This window comes from Callithrix jacchus, chromosome 15 (assembly GCF_049354715.1).
Source record: "Callithrix jacchus isolate 240 chromosome 15, calJac240_pri, whole genome shotgun sequence".
NCBI lineage: Eukaryota > Metazoa > Chordata > Mammalia > Primates > Cebidae > Callithrix > Callithrix jacchus.
In genome coordinates this window covers 28617018-28635117 of record NC_133516.1, presented here as the reverse complement: position 1 = coordinate 28635117, position 18100 = coordinate 28617018, and the positions used below count along the sequence as shown (strand labels likewise).

Below are 18100 nucleotides of genomic sequence, written 5' to 3'. Positions count from 1 at the left end.
CCTGCTCAGGCCATGGAGGGACAGTCACCATACCCAGGAATAAACGGAATCCTCGTCTAGGTCAGAACCTCCAGCAGGACGCAGAAATGGCTTGGAAGCCAACAGATTCTGGGTGTCTTGTGGGTGTGGCCAGTTGTCCAGGGGTTTACTGATCTGTGGATCATTTTGCAATCAGAACAAGGACGTTCACTGGCCAGGAATGGAACAAGAACAGAAGGGAATCAGATCTGAGATTGCCTGGGAAGGTTCTAGATCGAGAATCTGCAAGACCTAGCATGGGTTATCAGGCTGAAAAGCAGGGTAGAAAATTTCCCAAAGATGGACATTTTCATGAAATCTGCTTTTGTGGTCTGTAGCAGCAACCAGTGCTTCTGTGGCGCCTTTTGGAAGGGGTAGCATGAGAACTGAAAGCCACAGAAGTTCACAGTGCATGGAGCAAATCCATGGGCTCCTCCAGAGGCAGCGGCACTGACACTCTGGCGAGTGGCAAAACCAGGGTGGTCCACAGGGCTGGTCCTTTGAGAATTGTAGGCATCACAGTCAAGAGCCAATCAACAGCCTCTTGGACTAGTCACTCGACTTTGAAATACTTGCTTTGGGAAATTCTGACTAAAAGTAATCATATTCAAATTCATGCCTTTCTGAGTTTTCTTTTTCTCTCACTTCCTTTTTCTCCTGTGGTTTCTCTCTGGTCCCATCAGTGGGGAAACTGTTTCCGTATTTCTCATTTCTCCCATAAGAACCATGCACCTCAGAGAAGACCCCTCAGAGGGAGAGTGCTCCTGAGGTTGTCTCCAACAACATAGATGACAGCTTCAAGCTTCCCTCTCTCCTTGTAAATGAAACCCACTGGGCCTGGCTGATGCAACCCAAGTTCTTCAGGGTTTTCACAAGATCCCGGCGGAATCTCTCACCTACAAAAACGTAGAGAACTGGGTTCAGGCAACTGTGGAAGAAGGCAATGGTCTGGGTGACCTGGAAGCAGATGTCAATGTTGGTGGAAACGGCACAGTTGGAGATGAACATGGCATAGGCGTCAGTGGTCTGCACCAACAAAATGCAGTTGTAGGGAAACTGAGACAAGACAAAGACGGTCAGGACAGTGATGGTCACTTTTAGGGCCTTGTGCTTGGACGACTTCTTGGCCTGTATCAGGGTGTGAATGATGATGGTGTAGCAGCAAGCCATGACCACAAAGGGAAGGAAGAAACCCAGAATGACCTTCAGGGTCAAGACAGCTGACTTCAGTTTGGTGCTTTCGTCCCTAGGGTAAACCATAGTGCAGACAGCAATGCCGGACTCCCTCTCGATTTGGCTGTATAAGAGTTCTGGGATGCAGAGCGCAGCTGCCAATACCCAGATGATAAAGCAAACCATTTTGCTGTACAGAAGCCTTTTCTGCCTCCAGGTCTGTGCTCTCATGGCCTGGGCAATGGCGATGTACCTGTCCACACTGATGCACATAATCAGCAATACGCAGCTGTAGAAGTTCATCTTGTACATGCTGTTGACCACCTTGCACATGAAGGTCTGGAATTTCCACTGGTCAGCAGCGGCAATGGCCCAGAAGGGAAGAGTGACAAGAAAGAGGAGGTCAGCAATGGCTAAATTCAAAAGGAACATGTCAGTCATGGTCTTCACTCTTGTGCAGTACCAGTAGACAAGGATGACCAGACTGTTGCCCAAAGCACCCACAATGAACACAAGCCAGTACAGGGGTGGGAGGAAATGGCTCGCAAACTGCCTGACGTTGTTTTTCTCGCAGTAGAAGTCAGTGAAGTTGAAGTTGATGTAGTCTTCCACAGAAGATGTGGATTCATAGCCATAGTCATCAGACATGTTAGGAACAGGGCTCTGCAGGGGGACACAAGACGGCATTAGGTCAAGGAAAACATTTTGAAAGTCCTGTCTGATGGCAGAGGCATGGACCTCTTGAACCTTTCAACCCCAAACACCTACGATAAGGCCAAAGACACGTATGTGTAGGATATAGGCATTCTGAGGACATCTGCTTGGGTTGTGACATATTTATTCAACAGATGTTTATTAAGCACGTACTGTATGTTGACTACTGTGTTAGGTGCCAAGGAAACCATGGTAAATAAGTCAGATGTGTGGCTTCACTCTCACGGAACTTACCTACCCATAGAGCAACCAGAGAAATGAGTGAACATTTCTAGTGTGCATGCCAAGTGCTCTGATAGGGCAGGAAAGAGTGCCTGTACACCACTTATGGGCACGTCCATCAAACTGTGGGAGTGATTGTGATTGTCCTTCTCCCATGTATTCAGTTTTTTGCTGACCCCAATAAAATGTCAGCAAGGGCTCTTAAATTTATCTGGGTCCCAGTCCTCTGAGTTTCCTGAAAACTCCAGAAGCACCAACTTACACACATACACACATACAGACACTCTCAACCCCATGTACTCACACAAGCCTCATGACCTGCTATATAGTTAGCAGGCCCCGTGGTCCAAAAATTATTAGGAATTTCAACACATCCAGCATTCAATCAAGCAAGCAGCACTTCTAAGCACTCTAAGCAATCCCCTGTGTGACTGTGGGTTGCACAACTGTGAAGCTGTCCCCAACAAGCTGTCCCCAACACACACTCACACGCACAGGCATACACATAATACATACACTTGCACATGCTCTTATGTACACAAATTGCCAACACTAATGCCCACCATGCACATATACACACGCTCATGCATGCACACATATACACGCATATACGCGCATGCACGCACACATACTTCTTACACTTTGTGTGGGTTCCTGAACCAGAAGCCATCCTAGAACCCCTGCTACAGAAACAGGAAATGAGGACTGGAGATGAGACCCTGAGATGTAAGCCCTTGAGTCAAACCTGAGGTGGGAGGCAATGGACATGGAGTGCCGATGGAGGAGGGGGTTGCTGGGTACAGGGGAGGGTCCTTGCCATGCCTGCAACATTCTTTCCAAAACCTCTGCCCACAGATCCTCAAGCGCTCTCACTTCCCACCAGTTTCCCTCCCGGGGCTCCCATTAGGACTCCCAGATTCCACCAGGGACTACCAGTTCTCACTCCCTTTCCTTGAGTGACATTCCTGCCAATTCTCATCTCTACTTTTATTTCTCCTGAGGCAAACGCAGTAGTTCAACTCATCTGGATGCATTTGGAGTCGCCCCAAATCCACAGTAAGCTTTTATTTTGTTTTGAACAGTTAATATTAACAAAGATTTAAGTACAAAGGTTATTTTATGTACTTAAATATTTATATTTAAATAACAAAATATTCTTTACCTTCTGTTAGCTGGACTCTCCCTATCTGTATACAGCATAATTTCCATCCATTTCTAGTAGATCCGACTAGCATCTCCCAACCATGTTTTGGGTGGAACACTATGGTTAAAATAGTCAAGAATCTCTGTATATTCTTTGTTTGAAATCCACAATACTGCTGAGCACATTGAAGGATCTGAAAAGTCCTACATAACTTGTTTTCTTTTACTTGCACATTAACCCAGTAAGGACTCTGAGAATCCTTCAGAATCATTGAAATGTGTTGAACAATGTTTCCTGAACTGATTGGGACTTATAACCTGTGGTGTGTGTTTGTGGAGGGCTTCTTAGATATCAGGGCTCACTGAGTTGATTGATAAAGGGCAGTGGATGTTACTTCCATTGGGGCTCTGGCTGGCAGGAAGCAGCAGGAGGACCCAAGGTAACTTGGATGACAACTGGGAAAATCTGACAACTAGTCCTGACTCCACCTCCAATACGTGACCAAGATAAAATCCCATTGCAAAGAGAGGGACCCAGGAGCAGGATCCTGGAGGTGGCTCTTCGGGACAGGGCAGCTGGAAATGGTCCACTACTGCAAAGAACTAAAGAAAACTCATCTCCCCATTTTATATGTGATTGATCCCTGGGCCTGACTTATCCATTGTCAGTTTACACTTAGAGATATTTCTTCTGGTCTTGGTCCTTGCCTGGAAACCCAGTCTCTTGGGAGGACAGACCTCCTAGGTGACACATATTTTAGAGACCGTGCCAGGAGAATCCTCCCAAGGCTGGATGTGGAAACCAGCTGCATTCATGGCCCCACTAGACAGTCATCCTGTAGGAGGTGAGGTTTGAGTGGATGTTGAGCGAAAGAAGAACCTGAGGGTAGAAGGAAGGCTGTGAAGAGCACAGAGACCCCAAAAGGGACATCACAGCAGGTTTGAAAGGTTGGGAGGATGACCTTTTGGAGGAACCTCTACAAAACCATGCAGATGAGCAAGTACCGACTGTGAATCCACATGATGAATAAGCACTAAACTTGCTTTTGAAGTTTTTGTTTGTTATTTGTGGGTTGGTGTTTTGGGGTTTTTTGGGGGGTGAGGGGTCAAATGGCTTTAACAGACTCTCACATGAGCCTGAGCCCAAGGCTGTGAAGCAAATTGCAAGCAGGGACATAGATGAGGGCCCAGGGGTCTCACGGCGTGGAGCTGCTACTCTGGTCCAGCAACGCTGCTCTCCTGCTGCAGCTCCAGGAAGTGAGGAGCAGGGCGGATTTTAAGGACATGTGAGGAGGAGGACAGACAAGGGAGGGCATGCTTGGCAGAAGGACAAGCGCAAGAGGCGGCTTTGGTTCCTGGGGAAAATGAGATGGGGCAGGTGGGAAGTCCAGTGTCACTTTGCTGTTAGTCCTGGCAGGAGGTAGATTGCTGGGCCAGCGAGGGGAGGCGATCTGGGGCAGGGCCTGGAAGAGACTGCAGAAGGAGCAGAAGGGGAGAAATATGCAGAAGTCCACGGGCCTGGGTGACCCAGCTCTCTCCACTGCCCAGTGAGCAGGCACAGCCAACGCTCCAAAGGCAACCCCAGAGAAGGACAGTATGTCCCGCTGGAAGCCCAGGGGGCATAGTTTTTCTGCCGAGTGAGGATTAAGGACCTCGTGCTTTTGCATGGAGTTACTTAGTTAAGTTAGGGAGTCCCTAGGCATATTTTAAAAGCGATTCAATTATACACACAAAATCTAGATCTATTTAAAGTTTGTCAGGACCACGAGAGGCATCCTGGAACAACAACCCCTGTGTCACAACTCACACTCATAGTTTCGCACATGCCTGATGGATCTTAGACATCAAATTATTTGGAAATCTCTCAATAAATGTAAACAAACATTTTTATGTTTGTTTAAATATAAACAAACAGGCCATTGCTCCCACACAGGCGTGTTCTTTTCCCTTGGGAGTCCTGGACTCAGAAGCAGCAGCTCCGGCATCCCAGTTGTGAACACCCAGGGCAGGAAGAAGGTCTCAGAGCTTTCCAGGGCCTCCTTCTCTGATTCCTGTGTTTTCTGGAAACCCTCAGCCAGACCCAGGCTCAAGATTCCCCTTTCAGGGAAATGGACAGAGAAAGGGCAGGAACCGTGCTCGCCAAAGCCTCCCGTTGTGCCTTAGCACCAAAATGGGAACAAGGGAATGGGGGAGATGGGTAAGAGAGGGCACAAGAGGGAGCGAGGTGGGGAAAAAATGAATTCGTTTATCAGCAGGGATGTCGGCAGACACCTTGGCCCCAGACTTGAGAAAGTATTAAATCCCAACGATGAGACTTGTATTTCAGTGCCTTTGACATTCACCCTGAGGGGGCAACCCAGCAAAGCTATGATCACTGTCAGCACCCCTCAAGAGCTCTTCCTCCAAATTTCTATGGGACCTTGAACTCTCAAACCATCTGTCCCAGCCCCAGTTTCCTCATCTGTAAACAGGACTCTGCCTTGACTGTGACGCTGAGGGAATGTGGGGTGCCTGCATGAGTGACTGGCCCAGCACATCCTCAGAAAGGTGCCCACAGGATGCCACAGCTACTTTCCATGGAATGTGGGAGTCAGGGCCACAGTGGTCCCATCTTCTTCCCATTTCCATGGCGCCAGACTCCTCTGACTATACGAGGTCGTTATTGGGGTGCAGGTTCCTTCTTATCTGGGGCTGCTTTGCAGAGTTTGGCTATTACCCAAGATCCCAAACGACTCAAAAGCTCAGAAGCGGCCCTGGCTCTGCTGCCTTCCTCTACTCTGTTTCCACAGCCTCAGGGATTGAAAGGTGCATTTAGTGCAGGAGAAACGAGTCTACTTTTGGTCAGAAAAATAGTTACTTCACCAGGACCAAATTAATTACTTTCTGTTGTTATGGATACAGGTGCAATCAGGTAACTATACATATGTAATACTAATGAATCATTAGCGTATCATAAATAATTTAGTTGATAAACTGTTTCATCCACCACTCTCCCTAGATCCTGGAAATCTGCAGTGTACTGTGAGGCAGTTTGTTAGCCCTCCTGCTAGGAAGTCTGGATTTCAATCATCTACATGTAAAACTCAGGCTTTCCCTTTGAGAATAGCAAAATTAAAGCCCTCAGGTAATTTTTAAGGCATTTGTGAATCTAACAAAATCATGGGAAATTAATTTGATTCCATAATTACATTTGGCTATAAAAGAAAAAATGATTATCTGGATTGATTTGACTCACCGATTTTCTTTTCCTTTTTTTTTTGAGACAGAGTCTTGCTCTGTTGCCCAGGCTGGAGTGCAGTGGCATGATCTTGGCTCACTGCAACCTCCACCTCCTAGACTCAAGCGATTCTCATGCCTCAGCCTCCCGAGGAGCTGGGATTACAGGCACCCACCACCATGCCCGGCTATTTTTGTAATTTTAGTAGAGTTGGGGTTTCACCACGTTGACCAGGCTGATCTTGAAGCTCTGGCCTCTGAGATGATCCGCCCACCTCTGCCTCCCAAAGTTCTGGGATTACAGGCATGAGTCACCGCCCCTGGCCTGACTCATTAATTTTTGTTCAGCTCTTGGTCTCTTTCAGGCGACCGTATGCCGTTATGTGTTTTCTGTGTTTTCATAAGGTCTACATAATGTTATGCAAGAAATACAACTAATGTGCCCACCATGAGTTTTTTTTTTAAAGCAAATTACATGAATTCTCCCTTTGCCTCTTTTGTCTGAGTTTTAGAACAGGCACATGGAACTAAGCACACCCTAGTTAAAGATCATTAAAAACCCTTAGCTATTTATAAAATCACATTTCTCTCTGTCTCCACAACATACCCCAAAGCTTCTTTGCATTTGCAAAACCCTCTGTGCTAGACAACAACCTACCCAGTAACGGGCATTGCTGGGCAGAGATCTTACCCTGGGAAGCCATGCAGATAAATCCTTCCCCACAGTGGATCCTTCCCAAACCCCCTAAAACGGGAACATGACAGTGTTTTGAGGAGCCAGAGGAACGTGGTTGTACTCACTGTGAAGCCTGTGGGTGTCATGGTGGGTCAGAGGCAAGCCTGCTCCTGGAAAAAGGACAAAAATCAAAAAGGGGACTGGTTTGTAAATGTATAGTAACAACCAAACCCCCAAAAGATGGAGATTAATAAATTTTAAATCTGTTTTTTCTTGTGAAAAAAATATTCCAAGCCGGAGTTAGGGTTGATACAGTATTCCAGATTTCAGAATCATCTCAGTTATCTGCGCAGAAATGAAAGAACCTCTCCTTTGAAGTAACCAGTCACTGCTTTGACTCTGATGGTCACCTGATTCTAGTATTTGTTTTCTTTCTACTTAGACAATAATTAGTGTGTCTCCCATCCAGATGAGGAATGGCAGCAGGGCTGTTAAACTTTTCCCAGACCTTCCTTTCTACATTTCTCATGTTCCCTTGATTTAACGTCTCTGTCAAGCCCTGTTTTGCCGCCTGGTTCCCCTTCCCCCTGCTCTATCAGTTAAGGGACTCACCGAAGCTATCAGGACGGTGGTTGCTTTGAGAATGCCCTGGGCCCCAGACTCCCCACCAAAAGGGCCTTTGAGTAACCTGGTGGCAAGAGGAACATGAGAGCTGGGTGGTGCCCGCTGGGGTTGGGGCTCCCTCCCAAAGAGACCCATTGCCCCCAGAACCCACCTTTCTCCTCTTTACCCTGACTTCAGCAGGAAAAGGAAGTCCTAGGTTTGTGTACTAAAGAAAATGATCTAGTTCCCTAATGCACAGGGCCTCAGAACTGACTGAAATAAATCTCGAGTTGTCATTTTCATATGTTTTCAATTTCTTTAAAGCCCACCCCTATATAACCAAAGAAACAACAGCTTGACTACCTTCAAGGACGGAGTCTGCCTTAGCCAGGGCATTTCCTTTTACTCCCTTAGCAAGTTTCTTTCTTTGCTTTTCTTTTTTTGAGACAGAGCCTTGCCTGTTGCCCAGGCTGGAGTGCAGTGGTGCGATCTCAGCTCATTGCAACCTCCACCTCCTGGGTTTAAGTGATTCTACTGTCTCAACCTCCCAAATAGCTGGGACTACAGGCGCATGCCACCATGCCCAGCTAATTTTTGTATTCTTAGTAGAGATGGGGTTTCACCATGTTGGCCAGGATGGTCTCGATCTCCTGACTTTGTGATCCACCCACCTAGGCCTCCCAAAGTGCTGGGATTACAGGCCTGAGCCACCACGCCCAGCCTAGTGAGTACATTTCAAAGAAACATGTCCAGCGTCACACCCCTAGTTCCTGATTCACACAGTAACATGGACACGTCTCCAAACAATTACGCTAAGGAGCAAGACCAAAGAGAGTTTAAACTGTATGATTTCCCTTGTATAAAACTCTAGATGATGCAAACTAATCTATAGTGACAGAAAGCAGAATCAGTGATTTTCTGGCAATAGAGAGAAGGGGAGGTAGCCAGGGATGGCAGCTCACACCTGTAATCCCAGCACTTTGAGAGGCCAAGGCGGGTGGATCACCTCAGGTCAGGAGTTTGCAACCAGTCTGGCCAAGATGGTGAAACCCCGTTTCTACAAAAATATCCAAAATTAGCCAGGTGTGGTGGCCTGTGCCTATAGTCTCAGCTACATGGGAGGCTGAGGCAGGAGGAACACTTGAACCCGGGAGGCAGAGGTTGCAGTGAGCCCAGATCGCACCACTGCACACCAGCCTGGGCCACAGAGCAAGGCTCTATTTCAAAAAATAAAAAAATGAGAAGGGGATGGCAGGAGGGCAGGTGGGTACAAAAGAAACCTCAGTGGGGGATAAATACGTTCACTGTCTGGGTTGTGTGAGAGCTTCACAGGGGTGTATTTATGTCAGAACTTACATTCTGCATTTTAACATTTGCAGTTTATTGTAATTGGACCTCAATAAAGCTGTTCAAGTGAGGTGGGGAAAAGCAAAATATGAAGAAAACATTCTGGTTTTCTTCACTTCTCAGTGTCATCTCTGGCTGTCAGCAGGCCCTAAGGAGGAAGGCAGCCAGAGCTCTCTCCTGGTAACCTCTCTGCCTGTAGTTTCTCAGAAGTGCACTGGAGTGCCTTGTGCCATTGCAGCTGACTTGAGAGATCACTATGGACCCACGTGGGTTTTTTTGTTTTGGTTTGTTTTTGTGGATTTTTTCCTTTTATTTTAGGTTCGGGGTACATATGCAGGTTTGTTATATAGGTAAATTGTGCATCATGGGGGCTTGGTATATAGATTATTTCACCACCCAGGTTAATAAGCACAGTACCTGATTGATAGTTTTTTGATCCTCAACCTCCTACCTCCCTCCATCCTCAAGGAGGTCCCAGTGTCTGTCGTTCCCTTGTGTCCATAGGTACTCAATGTTTAGCTCCCACTTATAAGTGAGAACATGTGACATTTGGTTTTATGTTCCTGTGTTAGTTCACTTAGGATAATGCCCTCCAGTTCCAACCATGTTGCTTCAAAGGACATGATCTTATTCTTTTTTATGGCTGTGTAATATTCCATGGTATATATGTACCACATTTTCCTTATTCAGTCTACCATTGATGAACATTTAGGTCGATTCCATGGTTTGGGTATTGTTAATAGTGTTGATATGAACACATATATTCATGTGTCTTTATGCCCATGGTGTTTTTACAATTAAATCAGCTGATAGATAGATGGATGGATGGATGGATGGATGGATAAATAGATGATAGATAGATAGATAGATAGATAGATAGATAGATGATAGAGACAGATAATTTGTGTGTATATGTATATGTATGTGTGTTTTACATACATATTTCCTGTCTGCTGAGAGGACCTAAAAGCAATGATACACAGCATAACGAGCAGCTAGTGCCTTGATCTTGGAGTCTAAATACTTTTCTCCACCAAAAAGAGCCAGGGCTCCTTGGAGATATGTAACTACATGTTGATGATATTGGGTTTGAAGACTAAGTTGGTCTTCAAACCCAATACCACCAACATGGTAGCAAACCAGTGTCACATTTATCCTAAACAGTTAAGGAGGGAAGATACAGCATCTTTATTCCTGGGGAAAAGGTCAGCCTTAATCAAAGAATACGGAAGCATCAGACAAACCCAAAATGAAGGACTTTCTGCGAAGTAACTGGCAAAATATCAAGATCAAGTGACACAAAGAAAAACTGAGAAACCATCTCAGATTGAAAAAGGCTACAGAGACAGGGCAAGTAGATGCAATGTAAGAACCTGGATTTGGTCCTAGAGTAGGAAAAAATTATTCTGAAGGACATTACTGGGAAATTAAGGACATTGCAATAGGAACTGTGATTTCAATCCAACAGTGTTGGATCAGTGTTAAATTTCCCGACTTTGCTGACTACACTGTGGTTTTACAGGAGAATGCCCTTGTTCTTAGGAATTACACCCTGAAGTATTTAGGAGCAAAAGAATAGTGTCTTTGGCATATTCTCAAAGGATTCAAAAACATGCAAAAGAGAGAGAGAGAGAAGAAAAAACATATGTATATGGAGAGAGGGAGAATAATAAAGCCAGTGGGACAAAATGAAAACAGTGGTTTGGGTGAAGCGTTTATGAGCATTCTTTACACAATTCTTGACTTTTCAGTAAGCTTGAAATTAGATACAAGTAAGACTCACAATAAACTTTTGGACAAAAAGAAAAAATGTTTTGGCAATTGACCCTAAGACACAAGATAGCCTGACACAGACTGAGTCTGAAATTAGAATGAGCAGCCCAGCCTCCAGCCGTGACCTTGCCCAGCCACCTGGGCATGCACAGAAGTTCACTGCAGCCCTCTGGGGGCCAGGAAAACGCTTGCATTTATCTCAAAAAATATCATGCTTTTCTTTGATGATTTTTTTTTGTTGCAAACGTAGCATGTGTGTTTGTAGGAACTTTGGCAAATACACAAAAACCGAGAGGAAAAAAATTAAAATCACCCATAATCTTCCTACCCCAAAATAACCACTTTGAACTTTCTGTTGTTTTCCCTCCCAGCCGTGTATCTATGCATTCACACACTGTGAACGTTTCTTCTCCCCGCCCCCCACCTAACATTATGAGCATTTCCTTCATCATTAAACATCTTCAGATAGATGAATGCATCAGCTACATGGCATTCCAACAGGGGCTGTTCCCCAACTCATTTAAACCTTCCCCTCTGAGGGGCAATTCACTTGCTTCTAACTCCTTTTTATAGTTATTTGGAAATATTTCCCAGGTGAATGAGAAAGGTTGTACTCTGCCCCTTTCCTCCTAAGCATAAGAACCAAGAACTTCCCCAGGAGCATTTCTGAACTCTTCTGAGTCTTCACCTCTGTGGAGTAATTGCTTTCCACTTAGCATGACTCCAGGTGCCATCAAGAAACCCACTGAGTCTCTCTTTTGAAATAAGAAACTCACCCAGCAAGTAGAAAAGCAGCCACTTTGGAGCTGAGAATTACTCTTCTTCTTTTTCCCCAAGATGAAAAATGCCCAGTTGATTTTGGAAGATCTCAACTCAGTAAATTTAATTTGATTACAAATTGGGGAATGGGGAAGTTGATTTTGAGACATCAGTTAGAAAATACTTTATATATAGAGATATAGATATAGATAGACATGTATGTATATTTCTAGTTCCCAGGGCTTATGTCACCTCCTTTTTACTTGCATGAAATGATTGAATATTAATCATGTAACATCTGAGAAAAATTCCCAAAGAAAGAAGTCACAGAAAGAAGAAAGAATGGCTTTGGTTATAGTGAGTGATAGCAAATTTCAGATTGGAAATAGTAATAGATGGTAATGATGTTGGTAAGAGTTTGGAGAAAAGGCCTCCACACTGCTGTGAGGAGTATAAATTTATATAATCTTTTGGAGGGTTAAGCCCTAACTGTCAAATTTTACAACACACAACATCTCTGACTCCGCAGCGCATCTGCTTGGAATTGGCCTACGGGTATTCTCACCAAAGAACATAAGGGTCCAGTTATGGGGATATATGTTGCAGCAGAACAAAAAATGGAAAACGACTTAAATATTCAGCAATTGGTAATATTATGACACATCAGTCCAATAAACCACGTGCAGCCAATAAATAAAGATGGTCCTCATGATAGAAAAGAGGTCTTCAAAATTGTAAGATTAACATGCAAGTTGTGTGGTTTTTTCTTAAGACGGAGACTCACTCTGTTGCCCAGGCTGAAGTACAGTGGTACGATCTCAGCTCACTGCAACCTCCACCTCCTGGGTTCAAGCAGTTCTCCTGCCTCAGCCTCCTGAGTAGCTGGAATTACAAGTTGTGTGGTTTTTTCTTAACATGGAGACTCACTCTGTTGCCCAGGCTGAAGTACAGTGGTACGATCTCAGCTCACTGCAACCTCCACCTCCTGGGTTCAAGCAGTTCTCCTGCCTCAGCCTCCTAAGTAGCTGGAATTGCAGGCACACGCCACTATGCCCAACTAATTTTTGTATTTTTAGTAGAGGCGGGATTTCACCATGTTGGTCAGGCTGGTCTTGAACTCCTGACCTTGCAATCTGCCTGCCTCAGCCTCCCAATGTGTGATCTTTTAAAAACAATAGATAGAAAAAGACACACTGCACTGCTCCCCAGCACCGAAACATTTTCTGGAAGGAGAAAACCACGATGACCAGTGGAAAATGAGACTTTCATGTTTTTGTTTAGATTTTACCAGCTATTTAAATATCTTACCAAGTGTATGGAATTTTATTTTAAGAACTGTCATTAAAATAACCTGTCAGATTAAAAAAAAAGAAGGAGCCCAGTGTTCTCACATTCAGCACACCTGTTTACAAACTTGTCTAGAGGAGGAACTTGTAATTAATTACTAGACCTGCTCCGGCTACCACAGAAACAGCAGGTCTAGTAATTACATTCACCAAACCTATTTTATGCAACTAACTTGTACCCTAGCTTTCTATAAAGGTTTGTCCGTTTTGTTAAAAGGGGTAATATATAAATACAAGCTGAGCAAGATGGCTCACACCTGTAAATCCAACACTTTGAGAGGCCGAGGCGGGAACATCCCTTGAGGCCAGGAATTTGAGATCAGCCTAAGCAACATAGCAAGACTCCGTCTCTACAAAAAATTTAAAAATATGCCAGGCATGATTGCCTACCCAGCTACTCGGCTGGCTGAGGCAGGACAAGCATGTAAGCTCAGGAGATCAAGGCTGAAGTGAGCTACCATCGCAGCCCCGCACTGCAGTCTGAGTGACGACAGAGCAAGACCTTGTCTCTAAATAAGTAACAAATAGTATAGAAAATGTCATAGAGTGTATAATAGGGTGTAAGATAACTACATTTTATAAAATATGCATCATCTTCTGGCTCATAGGACAATGGAGAGAAACAAAGTGAAAACAGGACACACTCCTCTCTAGACTCGGCATCTGGAACCTCCGCAGACAGCCTCAGACAGCCTTGCCGTCTAGCTCTCTTTCATTTTTGTCAGAATACTTCTCAAATACTTTATTCTCCCAGCTACTAAGTCTCAGTGCTTGCTTTCATTTTTTTCTTGCTGCTGAGAAGGAGGGAAAAATATAGGGGGGGAAATCCCACGTATGACCAAACATACTGAGAGCGAGGAACATCTCAACGGTCTACCGGGAGTGGATGGGCGGTTGACTCAGCACTGCAGAAAATCTCTCCCTCGCTGCTCGGTGAGGCCATGCTGCAGGTGCCACGGGCCCCCCATCGAACCTGCTTATTCAATGTGTCTTAATACCTGATACATTTGTTTGGCTTAAACAATGTATAAGACATGATCCATGTCCTCAAGAAGCTTGCATTCAAATACAGTGGGTAAGTCATGGCTGCAAATAACAACAAATGGAAAATGCTATGGGTCATGGTAGGAACTGGAAGGAGGAAGTCATGTCTCTAGCCCTGGGGAAAATCCAGGAGGGCTTCATTGAGGAGGTGACATTTTTGTGGGTCCTTGAAGGCTGAAGAGAGTGGGGTCATGCAATGAAGGGAGGGAACATTGCTCCAGGGCAGGAAAACATATAGACAAAGGCATGAAAGCCAGAAAGCCTGGGGTGTGTGCAGGGACCTGGGAGATAAAGGAAGAGAGAAAGCTGCTAATTCTTCAAAAGTGAAAAGTGTTTGTTAGAAAAGTTAGCTTGGAATCTATTATTATTCAACCACTATTTTTGTATTAGCTAACATTCTTCAGTAGCCAGCATGAAAATCAGCCTGTGCATGCGGCGGCTCTGCACACTACAGCCTCTGATGCTCACAGCACTAACATCAAATCGGAGACTAACATGAGTCAGGAATGCAGGTCCTTACTTTGATCTTTGTACAATTTGCTACACAGAATTTGAATCATCTCTTACATTTTTTCATAGCTCTGCTTTTTGTTCCCTACACGGGGGCGGGGTCTCAGAGCCGTCTATCAGATCAGTCCATTCACCAAGCCTGGATCAGATGCTACCAACCGCCCAGCAGGGGCTGCATGGGGCCCAGGGGCTCCCAATGCAAGTCTGTGAGTGGGGCATATACAAGGGAGCTTCAGAACAGATAGGCAGATATTGGAAGAAAAGGACTCTGAAATTCTAGGAGCTGAAATAGCAAATTAACTTTTTGTTTGAAAAGACAAACCTGCATCCACCGATGAGTCCTTTAAAATAACTTTTTGCTTTTCTTTGATCGTAAAGGAGTATTTTTACAATGCACAAAAAAATCCCCAAAATGCCAACATAAATAATAAAGAAAATAAAAACTCCTCAGGCACCCTTTCCTAGTTTAGCCATTGTTAAGTTTCTGAGATACTTCCTTTCTGACTTCTCTGTAACACGATCACACACACACACACACACACACACAAACTCAGGCACACACACAAGCACTTAATAGAAAGGAAATCAGACTACACATATAATCTTCTATCTTGCTTTGTAACTGCCCATCTCTCATGGATCACCTTCCATGCCAATTCAACATGAAGCCATATCATAGGATTGTTTGGCTGCTGTGTATTCCCTATCATAGGACTGGATGCTACATACGTAACAATAAACATGTAACAATTCATGTAGCCATCCACCTCCTGGTGCATAGTTTCCTTATTTCCAATTTTTCACTGCTACAAAGAATCCTTTCCGTGGGGCAGTGTCTCAGACTCAAGGACCTCATGGGAGAGTCCTTTACCCAGCCCCTGACCACCATCTTGCCACCCAGCACCTGCTTCTCCCTCCTTTAAAGTACAAATCACAGACTGCCTTGAACCTAAGCTTCATGTAAGTGGGTGGGGAGGGAGTTTTCTTACTTGCCCTACAAGAAAGCTGGGTAGGGCAGCATCAATTCCCGTTTGTCTTCCTGGAAGTTTCTAGCAAAGTACCCGGTGCCCATGACCTCTGAACAAATGAGTGCAAGCCTGGGTTTTAGAAGCCATAGTGGCAGCACACAACTGAGGGCACAGGTGACACGGGGGCGGGGGCAGGAAGAAGAGCAATACTCACCGTGGAGGGTGGTGAAGGTCTCCTGGGGACAGCAGGCCCCACCAGCTCTCAGTGTCTGGGGAAAGAGCTGGGTTGCTCTCTGCCTGGGATGAGGGGCAGGCTTTATGTGGGTTCTGAGCAGGCAGCTCCCCAGTAACATCACCAGAAAGGAAGCCAGGCCGCCCCTGCCTGTGTTTTCACTGGTGGGGTAACCCGGGAGGGTGGGGAGTCACTTCCAGCAATCAGCAGAGTCAATCGTTTGCAACCAGAAACAAAAAGCTGAAAACTGCTGGGATAAGGAGACAGTGTCTCCTCTGAAGACGCACATACAGACTGGTCTGATAGCAAATTATCTTCCTAGACAGCACAGCTGCTTGCAGGGAATGGGGAGATTGGAGGGTCCCATCGAAAGAAGTCAGCCTTGTCAGGCTTGCCAGAGGGGCACATTGATGAGATTTCTTTGGGTGGTGTCATCTGAGCCGGCCTGTATCAGATTACTACCCTGTGGCAGATGAAGCACTATCCATCACAACATACCTTTTCTGGCCTTGGCAGATGTACCAGAACCCCGGAAGGCTGTGCTTTCCAACACAGTAGCTACTAGGCAGGTGTGCCTATTTAAATTCAAATTGATTGAAGTGTTAACTAGGGCTGATACGGTGGCTGACCTCTGTAGTCCCAGCACTTTAAGAGGCTGAGGCAGGCAGATCACTTAAGCCTAGGAATTTGAGAGCAGCCCAGGCAACATGGCAAAAGCTCATCTCTACAGAAAGCACAAAAACAATTAGGCAAGCATGGTGGCACACACCTGTAGTTCCAGATACTCGGGGAAGCTGAGGTGGGAGGATCAGGAGGCAGAGGTGAGTGAGCTGATATTGCACCGCTGCACTCCAGCCCAGGCGGCAGAGTGAGAGCCTGTATCAAAAAAGAAACTTTTTAAAGTGTTAACTAGTTTCTCAGTCATGCCAGGTACATTGCCAGTGGTCAATAGCCACAGGTAGCTGGTGGCTATCCCAATGGAGAGTGCAGATACAGAACCTGTCCATCGTCACAGACAGTGCTACTGAATGGCCACTACCTTCGAAAGTCTGCCTGAGATATGTTGCTAGGAACACATGGAGTGCTGGAAAGCCACACACACCTTAACACTGGGGCAAATCTAGTAAGGTTTTACACATCAGATACATGAACACCGATCGTACAACAAATTGCATTAATTACAGGTGTCTTGGTGAAACTGAAAAAAGCTAAATATACAAAATATTGCATTTTTAATGAAGCTCACAGATGAAGTCTTCCCGTCCACTGCTACGGTGGGGACTTCAATCCTGATGTGATAATTAGCGATTTCCTGCCATCGTTATGACAAAGATCCCTTTTATATATTTGTTCTGGGAGAAAAATCACAACTACACTCTTGTGGAGGTTAATTTTCACTGCTTGGTGTATTTACTGTCCCAAGGACTCAACGCTGATCTCTCCTGGCTAGTCCTCCCACGCACACGTCCCCTTCATTACCCTCAGTTCCCAGAGAGCAAAGGGATACAGAAGATGTGCTTGGATTTATTGTCTAGATGAGAAAAATCCAAGAAATAGCCCATATGAAAGGTAGAGAGCATACACAGTAATAATGAAAGAGATGTCTGATTCATCAGCCTTGAAGGAACGGCGGTGCCAGAGAACCGTAAAATTCCCTTCCCTCGGCCCGCACTCACTGCGCATGAATGGTGTCTGAAACTACACACAGCTGAGAACCAGCCAGATTCTCCAGCCTCTCACTCCTCCCTCTAACTTGGCAAATAGAGACACAAAAAGAACTGGTGCTAGAGTGAAGAAGATGTTCCCCTGACTTTCTGGGCTGAATTTGTTTCTCTCCCGTGTTTGGTTGCGTCCTTGGAAAGCTTGCAGCGAGGTGAGACAAGCACTTTTGCAAGTGCCTCGGGTGAGGAAGAGGCTGTGCTTCTCCCTTCTCTTGACTCAGGCTCTTTCTTCATCAGGTAAGAGCATACAAGGTAGACACTGCTTGCCCCCAGACTGTTGGAGTGAGGCTTGGGGGAGGAAGGAGAGTGAGGCAGGTGGTCAAGGAAGAGAAGCGGTAAATATACCGGGGTGGAAAGATTCCCTTCTCCACATGGGCCCCGTGGTCCAGGTGAGGTGGGGGAGCTTAAGTAGCATCAAGGTCTGGAGGAGCTGCTCTAGAGCACCCACATGCCCTCTCCTTGGATGCAGAGACGATCAGGAGGCTGGGGAGGCGGTAAGATGCAAGGAAGTCGTAGAGAGAACTTCCGCTTTCTCAGGAGCATGTGCAAATATGATTCCTTTGCTGCAATCTAGTTTAAGTTCATTCCTTGGAGAGAAAGCCCTATCCTCTTTTCATTGCTGTGTTTCTTTCTTT

General features: G+C 45.4%; 1 protein-coding gene across 1 annotated transcript; it reads right to left on the bottom strand.

Moving 5' to 3' along the window:
• Window positions 1–631: 631 nt before the first annotated feature.
• CCR9 (C-C motif chemokine receptor 9) lies at window positions 632–15834 on the bottom strand. The gene is made up of 3 exons (XM_035275058.3): window positions 15727–15834; window positions 7288–7332; window positions 632–1854 (listed from the first exon to the last, which is right to left on the bottom strand). Exons 2-3 carry the CDS (start codon window positions 7306–7308, stop codon window positions 766–768), a joined length of 1110 nt encoding a protein of 369 aa, XP_035130949.3. The 5' UTR covers window positions 7309–7332; window positions 15727–15834; the 3' UTR covers window positions 632–765.
• Window positions 15835–18100: the final 2266 nt, after the last annotated feature.